General features: G+C 39.3%; 3 protein-coding genes across 13 annotated transcripts in view; 1 reads left to right on the forward strand and 2 right to left on the reverse strand.

Annotated features, from left to right (window-relative positions):
• LOC110983823 (glioma pathogenesis-related protein 1-like) overlaps positions 1-4,046 on the forward strand; it is a 9,847-nt gene extending 5,801 nt beyond the window's left edge. The window contains exons 7-8 of one of the 2 annotated variants that reach the window (XM_087147710.1): positions 125-2,448; positions 2,774-4,046. The gene's annotated coding sequence lies outside the window, so the exon portion shown is untranslated. The remainder of the gene's footprint in view (positions 1-124; positions 2,449-2,773) is intronic. The other variant, XM_087147709.1, reaches the window with a different exon arrangement.
• On the reverse strand, positions 1,426-11,435 carry LOC110983763 (uncharacterized). Of its 9 annotated transcripts, none has more exons than XM_087147716.1 (9): positions 11,040-11,375; positions 9,162-9,459; positions 7,536-7,614; positions 7,127-7,203; positions 6,742-6,837; positions 6,399-6,488; positions 5,518-5,928; positions 4,820-4,914; positions 1,426-2,857 (listed from the first exon to the last, which is right to left on the reverse strand). In XM_087147716.1, exons 3-7 carry the CDS (start codon positions 7,589-7,591, stop codon positions 5,843-5,845), a joined length of 405 nt encoding a protein of 134 aa, XP_087003842.1. In that variant the 5' UTR covers positions 7,592-7,614; positions 9,162-9,459; positions 11,040-11,375; the 3' UTR covers positions 1,426-2,857; positions 4,820-4,914; positions 5,518-5,842. The 9 variants fall into 9 exon arrangements, with proteins under 9 accessions (XP_087003842.1, XP_087003839.1, XP_087003844.1 ...); XM_087147713.1 differs by having other exon boundaries at positions 6,742-6,840; positions 11,040-11,374; XM_087147718.1 differs by having other exon boundaries at positions 7,133-7,203; positions 11,040-11,356.
• Positions 11,436-12,008: 573 nt separating this feature from the next.
• Positions 12,009-16,794, reverse strand: part of LOC110983786 (BMP and activin membrane-bound inhibitor homolog) — a 29,366-nt gene continuing 24,580 nt past the window's right edge. For both annotated transcript variants that reach the window (XM_022243348.2, XM_022243350.2), the window contains exon 3: positions 12,009-14,219. In XM_022243348.2, the coding sequence (XP_022099040.1) occupies positions 13,765-14,219 (455 nt within the window). In that variant the 3' untranslated portion in view covers positions 12,009-13,764. The remainder of the gene's footprint in view (positions 14,220-16,794) is intronic.

Raw genomic sequence — 16,794 nt, forward strand, 5'->3', positions numbered from 1 at the left:
AATCCCAGTCTTTCTTGCTAGACTGTCAAACTTTGGCATATACATGTATTTCCGGAATTCTAACATTATAGTCCTATACTGACAATAAAATTGACAGAACTTGACATTGATTGGTTTCTCCTAGCAATCCCGGCAGGAGGAATTTCTGTTGTGTTTGCTGCATCAGAGGCTCTGCTAAAAAATGCTGACCAACCAAAGAGGGCGCTATTACCATTCCATGAAGTCTACTACATCACACAATGGTAATAAAAAGAGGAAAAAAGAACCGAACACTACCTTAATCACACAATGGTAATGGAAAGAGGAAAAAAAGAACTGAATTGTGCCTGAATTCCCTGATTTACATCACAGAAGTAGCGCCTCCACTCATCCAGAAAAGCTGACAAATTTAAATGTTTATATCAAGATACCAAAAATTGTGAAATATTCTCTAAATTGAAAAATTCAGAGGACCAGACGTTTCAATCCTAGCAGAATCTTTCTACAAGTTGTGTTCCAGTTTCAACCAACACAGTTGAATTTTTAGTGACGGGTTCATGATAAAAAAACTGAATATTTGGATGTGTAAATATAGAAAGGTTTACATATTTAGATTTGACCAAAAATATGCTGAAATACATACGAGGTCTGAATATTTTGTTATTCTCTGTCTTTTAACATATTGAAATTCCTGTTTTGTTATTTAAATACATGCAAATGTGGTCTGCCCTCTGACCTTTTTTTGAAATTGCGCAATCCTAACCTTTAAATATAAGTTCCGAATTTATATTTATCAAGAGGCCTACGGCCTGGTGGTTAGCGAGCTGGCTGCCAGGCCAGGGGACCCCGGTTCAAATCCCGGGGTCCCCGGAAAAGGAAGTTTTTTTTTTTTTTTTTTTTTATATACTAAGTTTTTTAACAAAATTGTGCATGCCCACCTGGAATTGAACCCAGGTCCTTGTGCATTGCAGTTAGTGTCCTTAACCGCTATGCCACGGCACTTTCTTGAAGAAATGTGTTCGTTTCTAAATGTTAAACCTTCCATTGTTTGGACTTAGAATATTTTTCAGCCAAACTCTGTACTGGAGATAGGCAAGGGTGAAAGTCCTAGGGGCTGGAAGTCTGAGAGCTGATAGGAAGGGTAGAGTGGATGGCTGAGGGCTTGGGACTATCAGTATTAGAGCATCTTAATGTTCCATATTGCTATTGGGTTTATTGTAGCCCTTATACGATTGAGACTAAAATGCTCCAAGAGGGAACTTTATAAGGAGCTTGGAAGATGTTTAAGATTGACAGGGCTTCCATGTAGTATGTGGCTGTGATGTAAAATCTAAAGATGGAAACAGATGTACCTTAAACTCTGGCAGTGTAAAATGGTCCAGATAAAGTCCAGGTTAAGTGGCAAAGTACTACAGGTTTACCAGTAAATATAAATGTACAAACAAGTTCTGCTTGTTTAAATAAATGAGCATTTATTTCACTTGCAAATAGAAATTAACTTGTTATAGCAATAACAGGTGATTGTTTTACATATACACAAAGCATTTTTGCAAGGTAATATTTTCAAATGAAACAAATTTTATGTCAGTGCTAAAGAGTCCTTAGAATACACTAAAAAGTGTTGGGTGAAAAACATTGTTTTAGACATTAATTTGGGAAACAGAATTTGTTGAAAATTAAACATGTTGGCTGCAAAAAACTAGTTTTATGACTAAAATATAAACTGTTTGAATCAAATATTTCTTTCATACACAGAGTAAGGCCCTTAAAATGTTTTCAAAAATTACATTTTTGCAGTAATGACGTTTCAATACTGAGCCAACAATGTGCAACTTGCAGTTTGGTGTTAATTTTAAGTGAAAGACTTTTTTCTAATGCTCTGAAAATGTGGATGTACAACGTGGAAAATACAAAATGCATGTACAATTTTGTCCAAGGAAAAAGATGAACAAAGAAATTGCCTGGAGTGGGATTTGAACCTGTAACCTCTGGAACACTGTACCAGTGCTCTACCAACTGAGCTATCCAGCCCTATGTTGGTGGTTCTTCCTATTTGTCAAAATCTCTGTTTGGGGGGCGAACATTTTAAAAGCGAGGTTCAAAACAGTCACTTGGTTAACTGAACAGTGCTGGTATTTTGGCTGCCTGAACGGAAACATCATTCAATTTTTAAAAGCCTGCAATAGTTACAAGCTTTTAGTCCTCAAATGAAGTAGTATCAAAGTGTCTAGAGTCAAAAACAGTGCTCTCAAATTACAGCGATATCATTCTAACTCATGAACAGCACCCTCACGTTACTTGGTTAAAACTCTATTTTTTTATACATCATTTCAGGGCCGTAAAGGACCTGGGCAAGGTGCTGACCAAAGTTTGCTTTTTCAGTGTCGTGAGACTTCCGTACTCTGTAGCAGAAGTTTTTGTTTTGATGCCAGAAAATAGCCAAATGAAATGATGCTCATTTTTTGCGAGGTGAATACCATTTGTTTAAATTATTAATCACTACATATGATCCTTTGATCTTTTGAGTAGCGTACAAATGCTGATTGACTTGCTCCTTTACTAAGGTGGAAGCAAGGAACTGCATCTCTGAGAAGATTGAGTCCTTTCCTTGCCTTTTTGTGAATCAATGCCTAAGATTCTGATGAGGATCCCTCATGCAATCTTGGAAACTGTTCCTTCTCAGTGATGGAGGATAGGCTGGCATCTATCTGAGTTACTTCCTCTCCTTGACATTCTCATGAATTATCTCTGTGAATTCCCATAGTATCTTGTCCTCCATCTTCCGTCTCTCCAGGTTGAAGGAGGCGAGGGCGCTCTTCTCATCAGCATCATGGTCTGCTTCTCCTGGGGCATACCCACAGCCTTCATATGAGGAGGCCTGGGGAAGAAATTAATCACGAAAGCAACTAAGTTGCAGCAGAAATTGAGCCATTTCTTCCAAAAATATAGGATCCTTGTACGCTCCTTGTTTTTACACTTTTTAAAATAAAAAACTATTAGTGTCTATTGCTTTTCTTCCATTTTCATGTCAGAAAATGAACTATGACAAGAGGATTCCTTGGGCACTGCTGGCCCATTACTTCTGAAAGCATTTGTGATTTGAACTCTTTGTTAAATATATTTTCCAGACACCCCTTTAGGGTTTAGTGAATCAAAAAGTGACTTTTTAAACACTTAAAACTCTTTCCTTTTTCCTAACAAGTGAGGGCGCTGTTTTACAGTAATACTGTAACGTCAATCAGGGAAGACTACAAACCTAAAATATCTATAGACCAACAGCTCTTATAGAAATCAACGATTTCAAAAGTGTGGGCAGAAAAATTTCAACAGTCTGCACAAGTCTGTTGAGTTGGACACAAACGGAAATTTTAGATGGTGAATGAAAATATTGTTAAGTGTTTACAACATGGCCCCTTTTTGTGTTTGGGTTCAATATTTGTCAAAATCAAGGTAGATCCTTCTTTAAATAAGAGCTTTTAACACTTAAATTTTTGTATATATTCATTGCTCACCTTCAAAAAGCCTGAAAAAATCCCCATAATGTATGTGATTATAATTTTCAGACTTTATTTTTGAAATGTTTTGGAAACACAGTTCTCAGTGCTCTATCAAATAAAACTTGAGAAAATATGTAAAATTTGCTTCTCAAAATATTCCCTAAACAAGGATGTCGGGAATTTATCTGAATTTCACATAATATGCACCTTGGCTTCTACTAATGGCTTGTCATAATGCGCAATATTATGAGGAAGAAAAATTGAACTGTACCGAGTTAGAAATGCAATAAACAGACCAACAGGGCCAAATAATGTTTGATGGACAATTGCCATAGTTGCCCCCCTCCTGATCCATCTTCTTTGATGTAGAGCAGTGCTGCAGAGCAAATCATAAAACCCCAAGGGACAAGGCAGCCATTTCTTCATGGTCATTAAGAATGGAGACTTCACTTAAATTATGCTCTTGCTGTTGTCGGTCTGAAGGTATTTTATGTATATGATTAGATGCTTCATTTCATGAGTTTTACTATTAAAACTATGAAACCTTAACTGCTCCTTGAACATGTTCAACATGTCTCAGAAAATGTGGACCTTTTATATAACAGGTTTTGCCCTTACCCAACGTATATTAATAAGCACTGTATGCTCAGTGCTTGTTCGAGAGCTTGCGAAAAAACCTCACAAGCTTACTCGGGTGGGACTCGAACCCACGACCTCTTGCTTACTAGTGCAGATGTCTTAACCACTCGACCACCGAGCTTGCCGGGTCGGCTGGCCGGTCCGAGTCAAATGAAGCAGCGGGTACCGCGAACAAAAATACATCCGCGAAAAAAAATACATCTTGAAAATGTGGACCATTGATCAAAGGTAATTTGTCATGAAACAGCAATGAAACATGAAGGAAAACGAACTTTAGGCTAGGAAAATGTGAACAATTCCAGTATAGTGGGTGCATTCAACTAGCTTACCCTAGTTACAAGGGTTTAACCTCATCCCTGTCATCTTGCTTGGTTGATACAATGTACACAACAATCCTCAGTCCAGGGTTGCCCTAACAGCTAGCCACAAGCACCCAAAGGTGCATCCAGGACCCAATGTTTTGCAGGAAACTTTATTCTTGGGGCCAATTATTTTTTTTTTAATTTTTAAAGTTGTTTGTGGGGTTAGGCTACATTTCCACTTCTCAAAAGAAGGGAAATTAAATAGACCAAAAAGATCCTTTCATTTTTTCAAAAGAAAACAATTTTTACCCCTTTTTGGGTCATGACCCCAATTGGCCCCTCCCCCTTTCCTGGATTCATCCTTAAAGAAAGCCGCAATGATATGAAACACAGGACTCTTACCTGTGCTACTTATGACGTAACCTGCCTTTTCACTTTGGAGATTTCATCGGTCAGTCCACTTGCACCATGACTGATTTTCAATGACTCTGAAAACCCTGTGCAAGGACAAATAGGTTAAAAGTATTGTAAAGTCTATCATTTGCAATTATCGAAAAGGTATAAAAAATTGTTGTTGTAAAGCATACTTGGCTTAGATAGAGGACTATTTTGAGAAACTGTTTTTTCTGACTAACAATCATTATGAAGAAACAAAGATTTCAAGCAGGCGCCTTTTCAAGTTTTTGGAAAGTCACTACATTGTATTAGAAATGGGTGCAAGCGTTGACACGATGCACAGACACTAGCAGTTTCTAGAATTCATCAGTTAAGGGGTGACAAGGTGTAGCTGCATTTGAATGAATATGAGAATGTTTCCCAGATGCTGAATTCAGGCACAATTTAAAACCTGACTCTGCAACTTTTTGATCTGAAATCTAAGTCCTAGAATAGTTTTCTCAGAATATGGAGCGTTCACTATTAAGCTGAAACTTCATCTTCATCAGGTTCGGTCTTGTGTTCCCTTCTTCAGATTTGGAGTAATTTTGTTGCTTCAAAGGAATATAATCACCAAAAGACACATGGTGGACGGTACCTTTAAACAAACTGTTGCGACAATCAAAATCCTGACTACTATTGTCGTAAAACAAGAGATGGCTTACTGTACTGGGGCAGAAGATGAACCCACAGGCAGGGGACCAAGCACACTGCTATCACCTTACTCTATCAGGCCAGTGATGCCAGAAGATGAGCCCACAGGCAGGGGACCAACCACGCTGCTATCGCCTTACTCTATCAGGCCAGTGATGCCAGAAGTTGAGCCCTACGGGCAGGGGACCAACCACGCTGCTATCACCTTACTCTATCAGGCCAGTGATGCCAGAAGATGAGCCCACAGGCAGGGGACCAAGCACGCTGCTATCACCTTACTCTATCAGGCCAGTGATGCCAGAAGATGAGCCCACAGGCAGGGTACCAACCACGCTGCTACCGCCTTACTCTATCAGGCCAGTGATACCAGAAGTTGAGCCCTACGGGCAGGGGACCAACCACGCTGCTATCACCTTTAACACCTGGTAAAAATACAGTAACAAAATGGGAGCAGTTAAGTCTGTATGCATTGTAATAAATGTACTTTTGTCTGAGCATGTCCCCAGCAGAGTTGTGGGTTACAAAGGGTGTGGCTGAGGCTAGACAGTTAGAGCCACAAGTGAGTGGCTTCAGTCATCTGCCACAGACTTATGTACATGTAATTCTGTCAGCCTAATCCAGCTGATTCAGAAAAGGTCCATCTTCACCCAGTGCAAACAACAGTAGGTACCCAGTAACTGCTTTCTCAACTAAACAAATTGTGAAAACTCTGGCTGAGTGGAAATTTCTTGAAGAACCTCTGAATTTTACCTTAAAGAGCTGAGGGGAGGGGCTAGGGAATCTACCCCTTTAACATATTTTCCTATATTATCAAGGGTGCATATTTTCCAGAAGCCTTCTAGAGTTTTCTTAATAAGTTATTCTGACACCACTTCTGTGAAATCCAACATACCGTTCTTGCACAGCACCTTTTTTCTGAGGGGAGTCAACCAAGTAACCAACCAATGTAAATTTTCCGCTGCCATTCTCAACTTCCAAGTGACTGTCAAATCATAAGACAGATTAAGATAAAACTTCAATATTTGCATTGAGAAGGAAAGTCATGCATACAATGTTTGTAAAAAAAATCCAGCATTGAAAAGCCTAAATCTTGGGGGATTGCGCAGGTTGTGACGTGATCCAATGTGACCAAGCTCTTTTAGGGTTAAGACGTTAGGAAGTAACAGGGCCAAATCTACCTGAAAAAAATTGATTTCTTCACAGATGGCAAATATGACTGGCAAGTGACAGCTTACCTACCTGCTGTTTTCTCCATCCACTGTTCTTGCTCCTCATCACTGTCAGAGTGGCTGTCACATGGGTCCTCACTGGAACTTGAGTCTCTCTTGAGCCTGCTTCTTGAAAAGAACAAAAGGAGATAAAATACGGATGTCATCACTGACTCTAGGTGTTAACGTCAGCAGTGGAAACAGAGCGATGACTTCATCATAAAAATTGAAAAAATGAACAAAAACTTTAAGCAGTATCTTTCCTTAGTGGAAAACTGCATTGAATGATCGAATTTGTCAGACAAAGGAAGTCACAGTACAAAGGTTTTGTACAGAATTGTTCATTTTTTTTCAGATAGCTACCAGTAGGGCCTTTCTACACAGAGTCTCAGGACAAAGTACAAGAACTTACATGTACCTTTACTGTCTGTGCTATGGCTGACATCAGAGTCATCTTCATCATTTTCCGTGTGGCCAAACTTGTCAGAGCTGACAAAGTGTAGACAAAGTAATAATTATTCAAGCAGCAAGATGTAAGAACAGCACAGAAAGACGGTGGTTCCTGGAAACTTTTCCAAATCCTAAAAAACCTCCCCAAAATGATACGGCACATCAAGTCCCGTCTGAATTCAAAGAGGCTGGCCTTGGCTCTACCTTCCTCAATCTTCCACAAATCTCCTGGTGGAGTTTGAAGGATCTGGGAAGGTTGGCATTAAGATACATGTAATAGTACAGGGGAAAATAAGTAAACTTGCAGGAATAAAGTTCACTTTCTCAATCCCGCTTGTCGTCGAATAACCTGGTGCTGGGAAGGAACTTACTCAGGTTCTGTGCTCTCCACTGATGCTGCCCACTCATTGACCACGCCTTGCTCCATCGTCTTCTCTTAATGACTTCCTCCTACAATAAAAACAAAAACAATATATCCCTTCATCTTTTACTGTAGTCATGGCAACATCCTTCATCTATCGTTGAAGCCCCCTACATTTGGCACAGTTTGATTTTTTGTCTCCAGTGCCTTGCCGGAGCAACATTTTAAACTCAAACTTACTTCAAAGTAAGTGAAATTTTATCAAAACCCCACTAATCTAATTAAAAACTCCTGCTTTTACTCACCCACTACAACTTTCCAATGAAATTTTTATTTTGGCTCAATTTCTCAATTTTTTTTTCTTCAGTGCAAAATGGACACTTCTGAACTTGCCCAAAAATTACCAACAAGTTTCTAAAAAACTTTTGTTTAAGTGTATGTAAATTGAGGTAACAACAGAAATGATTAAGTTTACAGAACTTCTCAAATGTTTATTTGGGGTTTTGGGCGATTTTTTTCAAGTGTGCCACGAGAAGGAACACTAACAGTCAAGATGCAATGGCACAATTACTTGATATCCTGGATGTTAGTCGAGATGTACCCGGTAGGCCTACATGTATGGAAAGAAATCTATTACCGATGCCATTAATAGTCCCCTACAGTGACCTAGTATAGGTCACTGTAGGGGACTATTTCAAAGCAATAAAACAGTGTCCTAAAAGGTCAAAATTTAACAGTGAAAATGTTGCTGGTATTCACTTAGAAAACACTTGAAAATTCAGACCAGTGTCATAAAGTTTCTTCAACTCCACGGTCCATTTGTGCAAAGGGTGTCAAGCGGCACCCATATGTTACATCTACATCTATTTAATTTATTTATCTGATCATCCAACAGCCCATTTAGTGCCAATTACAGGATGATAATGAGTGAAGAAGACAATGAAGAGATATTCAGTTTTAGATGTGGAAAGAAAAGCCTGGATAAGTGTAAATCATCATACATCATGGAATTCTTTCTGAAATGTGCATGAAGGTCTATCCACCTTGAGCAAAAGCACCCCCTCATTGGTCAAAAAGAGCCATGTCATGCATGTTGGTGGGGAGAGTTGATTTACTGGTAGTGACGCAACCGTGATGTGTGTACTTCATAGTCTCCTGTGGTGCAGTTCCCACCAAATGAGCCTCCGTTGCTAGGAAAATTGTGCCCTCTCATGGTCCCACCCAGGTCTCATACAGGTACATAAACCTAACTGAAGAGACCGAAAGTGCCGTCCAATCTGGGCTAGGTGGCAGGCCCAGGCTGAGCATAAGAACATGATTGATGGAGAAAAGATATTCGCCATGTTTAGGAGGTTTACCCCAAGAACTGTGGGGTATGCTACAGGATGTTCTAAAGTCACAAATCTCTGTGACTTGTGGCCATGTTTGTTTATATGGGGTTGCAATGCTATCTGTTTTGGAATCCAGCCTTTTAGGTATCATCACCGGTGATGCAAATTCAACTTTTTCAATCAAATTTTCATGTTAGAGCAACCTTAAGGTACCTACATGTATAGCTCTTGAAAACTGTGTAATTAACGCTGGTTTTTGGAATTTAAGACCAGCCTTATTTTGAAATGTTAAAGGGTTTACTCACCTATCTCCTGTTTTCTTCCCAACAATCACATTGTACTGAACAATCTGTGTGCATCACATGCTCAGTTCACATGCACACGCCAATGGCCAATTTAGTTTGTCCATAAATGGAGGAGGGGGTGGAATCTTGTTATTATCACATGAGTGGCCTCTGAACTGAGTGACTGGAGGGATACCATCAAGCAAGGTGATGTGCTAGCTGTGACAGGTTAAACACTGCTACCTCTGAAAATAGTCGAAATGACATGCGGAACTAGCTGACTCGGCTGTGCTGGCCCTTGGCTGTCGCTGCATGTACACTGTGTGATGCACACAAAATGCACAGTAAGTTGCGATCGTTGGGCAGAAAATGGATGAATGGTGAGGAAACCCTCTATGATTTTTGGTGTAAAAACCTCTTTTAGCCTTGGTACCTCAAGCTTAACGGTTGCTCCCATTCTCAAGGGAAAATTTGATTGAAAAAAGTGGAATTTGTGTCACTTATCTACCCCCAGAACTGAAGGGTCCGATATCCGCTTCACTCCTGGACATCGGACCCAGCACAGACACATAACAGACTTAATGACTTCAGGCAGTCTGCTATGAGTAACATGTCACACAAACTTCAACTCATTAAACTGTAACCTACCAAGTCAATCATGGAAACTTTCAAAATTCCATAAACAGCATGTATTTGCATAATTCTGTGCAAATCCTTTTGTATTTTGACAATTACCCTACCTTTACATTTTACAAACATACCAAGGAGGGTTCAAAACCTTGTCGTGTCCTGTTTTCCCATTTTGCACATGCCAAGGCACCACAGACATACATACATATACATTGACCACAGTCTTGCACGTTAAAAATCGGGGGGGGGGGGGTTGGGCCAAGTCCTGGAGATAGCTGCATTCTCATTGTTCGAGTCCGAGTCCAGAAAGTCCAAGTCTAATTTCAAGTCTTAAATCTTTGAAAATCCACTGATCTCCACAGCAACTGACAAGAACTTAACACAAAAGTTACCAGTTTATCAGGAACCAAGTTTTTCATGGACTTTTGTGTCAGGCTTAATAGGCTAACAACAGTATGTTTTTATGTTTGTAAATAAAGTGTACATGCAATGTGTTAGATTTCTGGAAATATTTATATGCCAAAGTTTGTCAAGCTGACAAGAAAGACTGGGATTTTACCTTCTCATCTATGGTAGTTAATGATGCATCAAAGTGCCTGGCCTTCTCAAATTACAAGGCCAGGCATCTCATGCACATGTCAGTAAATTTACATGAACAGTACATGCAATTTTAGAATTCTTGAAATATGTGTACTTTCAATAATAAAAGTTATACATGTACACTCAAAGTATTCTACATGTATATTAGACGGTCCTGAGAGCCATGGAACTGGGGAATTGAAGAAATATGACACCGGACCTCTGGGCCACACTCAGGGCTTCCAAGTCTGAGCAATTTGGATGCAATCGGTTCCAAAAGTGGCATTACTTGTGCCATTTTGCAGAAGGATGAATTTTCAAAATGGCTACTTTCCGGGGCAGTGAAATTTCCTTCATTTTAGGGGTGGTCTGCTTCGGGTGAGAATCTCTCCAAAATTCATTGGTCAACCCACTAAATTGAAAGGATAATGAAAGAGGACATGTGGAACATCATTTTTCTGTGCAACCTGAACACCAGTGAGAGTTGTATTTTTAAAATATTTGTGAAGTATGGAATTTATCACTGCCGTCTATGGGAATATATTTGCTGTGGTGTAGTGTTGATCCTAGCAGGGAGGTAGGAGGTCTTTTCCTTTCTCCAGGTCTCATCACTCTCAACTGAAGAACTAGGCCTATTATTTTTATTCCTGTAAAGTGTGGCATCATAAAGGCAAAATCTATTGTACTTACGGCATCAATGTCATCACGTAGGTGTGCCAGCGATTCCTGAAAGACTGAATTTTTGATGACACATGAAGTCGCGACAATAAGCAGGTTAAAGCGACCACCGTCCACTCAGTATTACTATTTACACATGTGCCACCGCACACGGCCGGCCCCACTGTGACATACATGTGACTGGCTTTGTACAGCGGCCACAGACATTGTTTTTTGGCAGTGTCGTCTCTTGTGAATATAGCGCCCTCACCAGCATGCTGTTCGGCTGCGCGCACCACCAGCTAATTGTCGCCTGCGGTGCACGGTCATTTTGCAAAACACGCGAAGGTTAGATATTTTTGCAAGGCTTATTCTTTAAAGGTTTCTTAAGATTTCAGCAAAGAATGCAACTCCACCAAATTACAGATCGAAGAGGGATGTAGATGTAAACGTGATCATTTCGGGGCATTGTTTTGTGACATTAATGGAAAAATCTTGCAAAACTTAGACAAGTAGGTGAGAAAGATTTTGCAAGAATTACCCTTAGCACATTTTATTTAATTTACTCACAAAATTACCTTTCTCCAAATTATTCCGGACTGTTATGAAGAAGTAATTTTAATAATTTTGTGGCATTTTTTCCTTTTTGTAAAGAAAAAAGAGGATTTGAATCTTGTAAAAATTTGAAGAGCAAAATATTTCGAGCCTAAATGCCCGTTTTAAAAAGTCCCAACTGTAAGAGGGATACAGTAGCGACTGTGAAACGTTTGTGGTATTTTATTGTTGTAATGGGGAAACATTAGACATCTTGGCGATTTGGTTAAAAACGAATATTTTGCGAGGATCTTGGCGAAAAGGGTAAAAATAAATATTTCGCAAAGCTAACTCCTTGGAAAGTTTTAATCGAAATTATCTTCGTAATGCGTTTTGACGGAACAAACAGACAGTAAAAAAAAAAGTATCATTAAAACGGCCCTGAACAGAAACAACCTGGGAAGGACATTCAGTTTTATCCAGATTTATTTGTATATAAATGGCAAATAGTTCGTCAGTATAACAGAAATACCAACCGTCTAAATAATAAACCTTTTAGTGCTGACATTCAAAACAAATGACAAAGGTTGGGAAACGTTTCGAGACCAAGTCAACCACCACGCTTAATTCTTTCTCAAAATCATTCGCCAATCGCACTTATTTTCACTTGATTCATTAGTCGAGACAAAAAGAACACCTTTAAACATCAATGGCATTGTCTCCCTTTCTAGCTTTTTAAGCCATTTATAATGGTCATAATATTACTTGAACAAAACTTATCAAGTTAAAGGACTTAATCAAAATGGAGCTTGCACAAGCAACATTCGAAATTTTGACAATGATGGACACTTTATATTAACGTACACAAAACCTTTTCGTTGGTGAAAACTGACGAATGATTTTGCGCTATTAAACATGCTTTAAGACTAACATGCCATACATTTAAGGCCGGATAACATGGTTCGTTCGGCAATAGTAAAATGACAATTTGTGAAACCAATAAAGGTTTTTTGAAGATTTCAAAAACAAAAAAGAGGAAAATCGTCAAAGAGATGTCACTATCAACGAGACATCTTTCTTCACTATGCATTTAAAATCACAGAAAGATTTGTGTGAATGAAAGACAGAATAACCCAATGAGGATTTCTATTTTACTGATAAATTATTAATGTCTGACTTGACAGAATAACCAAGAGGCCAACAGAAGCTGTAAGTGCTGACTTCACACATAGTGTGGTATGTGGAACTCAGAGCCCGTCCATTACGACCTAGCTCCCATTGAATACGCACGTCAATTAAAACTACAAGTGAGTCATCGTCAGTACATTACGTTGTGAGGTCATCCTCACATGAGCTTTATAAACACCTTAAGGTTGTTGCTCTCAGATGGTAAAAATCGCCAACTTGTTATCAGACGGTGACCGGAGACTAGAAATGACAATTAAGTAAATCCTTGACTTGCTTCTTAAGTTTGACATTCGTCCAAAATTGTCCATGTTATGAACAATCACTTAATCAACACGTTAAAAAAAGGAAGATTCGAAATATGCATTGCAATTTTTAAAATTTTTTCGATGAACCGTTGTATTTAAATACCAAGAGGTTTGCAGGCAAACTCAACTCCTTCTTATAGTTAAACCTACAACGATTTCTTATCATTCATAGGGAGCAAGAGAAAAATGACACAAGTGATCAAAACAGTTCATTTAAACATTTGAATGTACGAGATACAGGAGTTTAGCAACTTGCTTTCTTATACATGTACTTCGCTGTTATAAGAGGACGATCTCTCGTAGACTTACAAGAATAATGAATTCTTTCTAAAAATAAACTTCGAAATCCAACCATGATACGTAATATTTTACCAGGAAGTAACTTATTACGTCCATACAATAATACATGTACATGTACTGTACATGCAATTTGTCGTGGTATCCGACGCCTTTGACTTCGTGGACATAAAAGCTTGGCAGCTACAAAATACAGTAATAGAGCTTATCCTTCTCTTTTGAAGTTAATAATGTTCGATATTAATAATAGCCATAATTGTTGAAACAGCTGTACAATAAAGATAACCTTTTAGGATAATTCCTGTAATTATGAAATGCACTTCTGTACATAATTTTGTTCTTTGTACATTATAGACACGGGTTATACAAAAATACACGGTAAAATTACAGATTACTATCGAGCTCCTGGTGGATGTGGGGGCGCTCTTACACTGCTATACAACGTCGAAGTTTTCCCTGTACATTTTCTCGTAGTGCTGTGTTGATATCAGTCGTGGACACTCATTTACACATCGCTGTTGATGCAACAGTTCATTGGTAACCTTGGACATGTTGTTCATATTGTTGATCTTATTCGGTCGACCAACGAATGGATCCACCAACTTGTTTCCCGTGATGTTAATGTTCTTCACACGAGAGTTTTCGAGAAATTGTGGCGTTCTGTGGATGGTTGAATTACGAGCGCTGTGAGTCCGTAATGCCGCCCTCTGTCGGACGTTAACGCTCAGCTTGGTGAATTGTTTATCCTCACTGCGAAGCATCCTTGCAGCAACCATGATAAGTCCAATCAGAATACAAGCTCCTGCGATTGGTACAGCGATTACGGCGGCTCTAAACCAAATGGCCTGCTCACTAACTGCCTCATAAGGCTCATTCATATATTGATTATCTGTAACAAAAGTAAGATACCAAAAATGATTAAGATAAAAAAAATTCAAATACAGTAAAAAGATAATCGATGACTCGCGGTGTCGTGTTGCTGGTAGCGACGTTTCGGCTGCTGGTGCTGCTAGGTGCTGCTAGCCTTCATCAGGCAACAGTTATGAAGGCTAGCAGCACCAGCAGCCGAAACCTCGCTACTAGCAACACGACACCGCGAGTCATCGATTATCTTTTTACTGTATTTGTCATCCACCACGGTGATTATGTTTATCTCTAAAAAAATTCAAGTCCAGACATAAAGTCCAGAGGCAAATGCTGGTGTTTGTAGTTGCAAATGTAGAACTGTATACGAATGACTTTCGAACTGTTTGTTTGCCAGTTGCCTTCTTCAATTCTTGAAAGCAGCCTTGTGTGGCTGACATCAAAATTTAGAGGTTGGCAGCAAGATTCTCACTGTGTTTTGTGTCTAGTGTGCCTCAACCATCAACGCGCAAGCTGCATTACACTATATTCCGCCTTTCCAAATAACATCAGGCATTTTATTCTCTTTGCTGGTTCTTAATAGCAACGAGGCTAAAAGATCAAACTAGATGGATGGCTAGAAAGTAGGTTTGTGGCAGGTGGTATACATGAACCCAAACACAGATCATATTAGTATCGAAATGCATCTGGCTCAGACAAGGTCTAATGGTTACATTCTAGTTGTATAAAGGGAGTTTTGTTGTCAATGTGAATTCGTTTGGACTTCAGCGAATACTAAGCATGAACATGTCATCACATCTGCATGAAATCGTTACAAGAACTGGCTTATTGTAGCTCATTTTACAAGAGTGCAAAGGAAAATACATTTTAGGGGCACATTATTTTCAAAACTTCTGCTTGGTAAAAAGGGTTTCCTCCCTATTTCTTGTCTTCAACGTATTTTCCCATGTTAATAATACTGATGGAAACTTAGTAGCAGCATACTCGCATCTTTGCAATTTGTAACAATTACTATCATAACACTCATCAACAAGCATTTTAACTCTCCACAATTCGCGACAATGTGTGGACAGCCAACCGATATTAACCAGCACTTTTTGCAGCAACAAAGAAGAAGTTCAACGTTCGCCTGGGATAATAACTAGGCAGAAACACTGTATTTTATACCGGTTTACCGACGCGAAAGACCTTGCCTACAACATACGGATGATTACCCAAGAAACGATATTTCCAGTGCGCCTGAGTGACTCCCTGCGACACGGTGTTTTTGCTACCAGGCAGAGTGTAGACACGGCTACTCATGTTGAATCGGTTGATCGATAAAGTAACTGTGCCACACACACACGTACACACACAAAACGTTTCGTTCTCATGACGATTCTATACTCGTTGAGTTTATGTCTGACAAACTAACCTTTGAGAACACGAATATTCCTTACTGGCAGCGATCGTCTTGGACTCCTATTCAAGAAACACCTTCCACAAAGTATCACTTTTGTTTAAACATGATGCTAACTTGAGCAAATTCCATCCTGAAGGGCGAAAGTGCTCACTACCTTTGAAGTAAAACCTCACTAAAACAGACTTAAAAAACATGAGCTGTATCTTTGAATTACTTTTCCCTGCAACCTTTTCCAAACAGCACCTCCAACTTTTGAACGAACCTATGCATTACGGATATTCTAATGAATTTGGTAGGTTTTACTGTGATTTTTCAGATGTTTCTTCACCAGGATGGGCGTCGTAAATTAGGGTTCAACTCGTGATTGAGAAGTGAAGACACAAACTTGCCCATCGCCTCCGTCTTTTGTTCGACGCCATATGCCCACAGTTTTGTAGTCGTAATTAAAGAACACCTGTCTGACTCAGCCTGGAGTCAGTGCACGAAGGACCCGAGAACTAGAGAGTTACAGCCAAATCTAGCTTGAGAAATAAAAATAAACTATAGCCCATGGCAGACTGACCGAACCACAGTTTCAAAGTTTGGCTATAATGGAAACCATGAGGAGGCTTTGTGGAACAAAATATGCAGCTTACTCTCCAGACCAACACAGCAGCAGAGGGAGTAAATTAATTCTTCGAACAGACTGGCTCCCCTACTTCTGGATTTAAAAACAATTATAATAAGGGTGATCTGGGGTCATTGACACACGGCTCACGGTAGCGAGCAAAACCAAGATTTTGCAAATTAAATTACATGCGCATGTGTATAACGCAACGCTAGGCACATCAGCATCGTGGTTATTTACATCTTATCTTCTCTATTTCTTTGGCAGAAAGAAGATTGACCCTTGTGAAATCGCAATGAGGACTAGACGGCAAAAGGGAATACTTGACCCCATAAAGGTCAAACTTGAAGGTCACATAAACGTGATTAATTCTACATGCAGGACCACAGCTGCAGTTTCTACGCGCCAAAAAGACACTGTGTTTGGCTATATCATTGGGCGTGCAAAGTATAAAACCCTTTGTAAAAACTACACAATATCCATCTATCATACCATAATGAACAAGAATTACCAACCACAGCTTTTGCCATATCACTTTGGTATCACCTCCACTAACAGAAGTTTATTTCAGTTCACCAAGAACAACACGCT

Source organism: Acanthaster planci, linkage group LG17, assembly GCF_054643075.1.
Source record: "Acanthaster planci isolate LZ-2023a linkage group LG17, COTS_SCS, whole genome shotgun sequence".
Classification (NCBI taxonomy): Eukaryota; Metazoa; Echinodermata; class Asteroidea; order Valvatida; family Acanthasteridae; genus Acanthaster; species Acanthaster planci.

Excerpts from the sequence above, each read along its gene's own strand:
- LOC110983763 (XM_087147714.1), bottom strand. The coding sequence starts at position 7,591 with ATGGAGCAAGGCGTGGTCAATGAGTGGGCAGCATCAGTGGAGAGCACA. Across the intron at positions 7,204-7,535 it reads GTGGAGAGCACAGAACCTGA|CTCTGACAAGTTTGGCCACA; the intron begins GTAAGTTCCTTC and ends ACACTTTGTCAG. Across the intron at positions 6,841-7,126 it reads CACAGACAGTAAAGGTACAT|CAGGCTCAAGAGAGACTCAA; the intron begins GTAAGTTCTTGT and ends CTTTTCAAGAAG.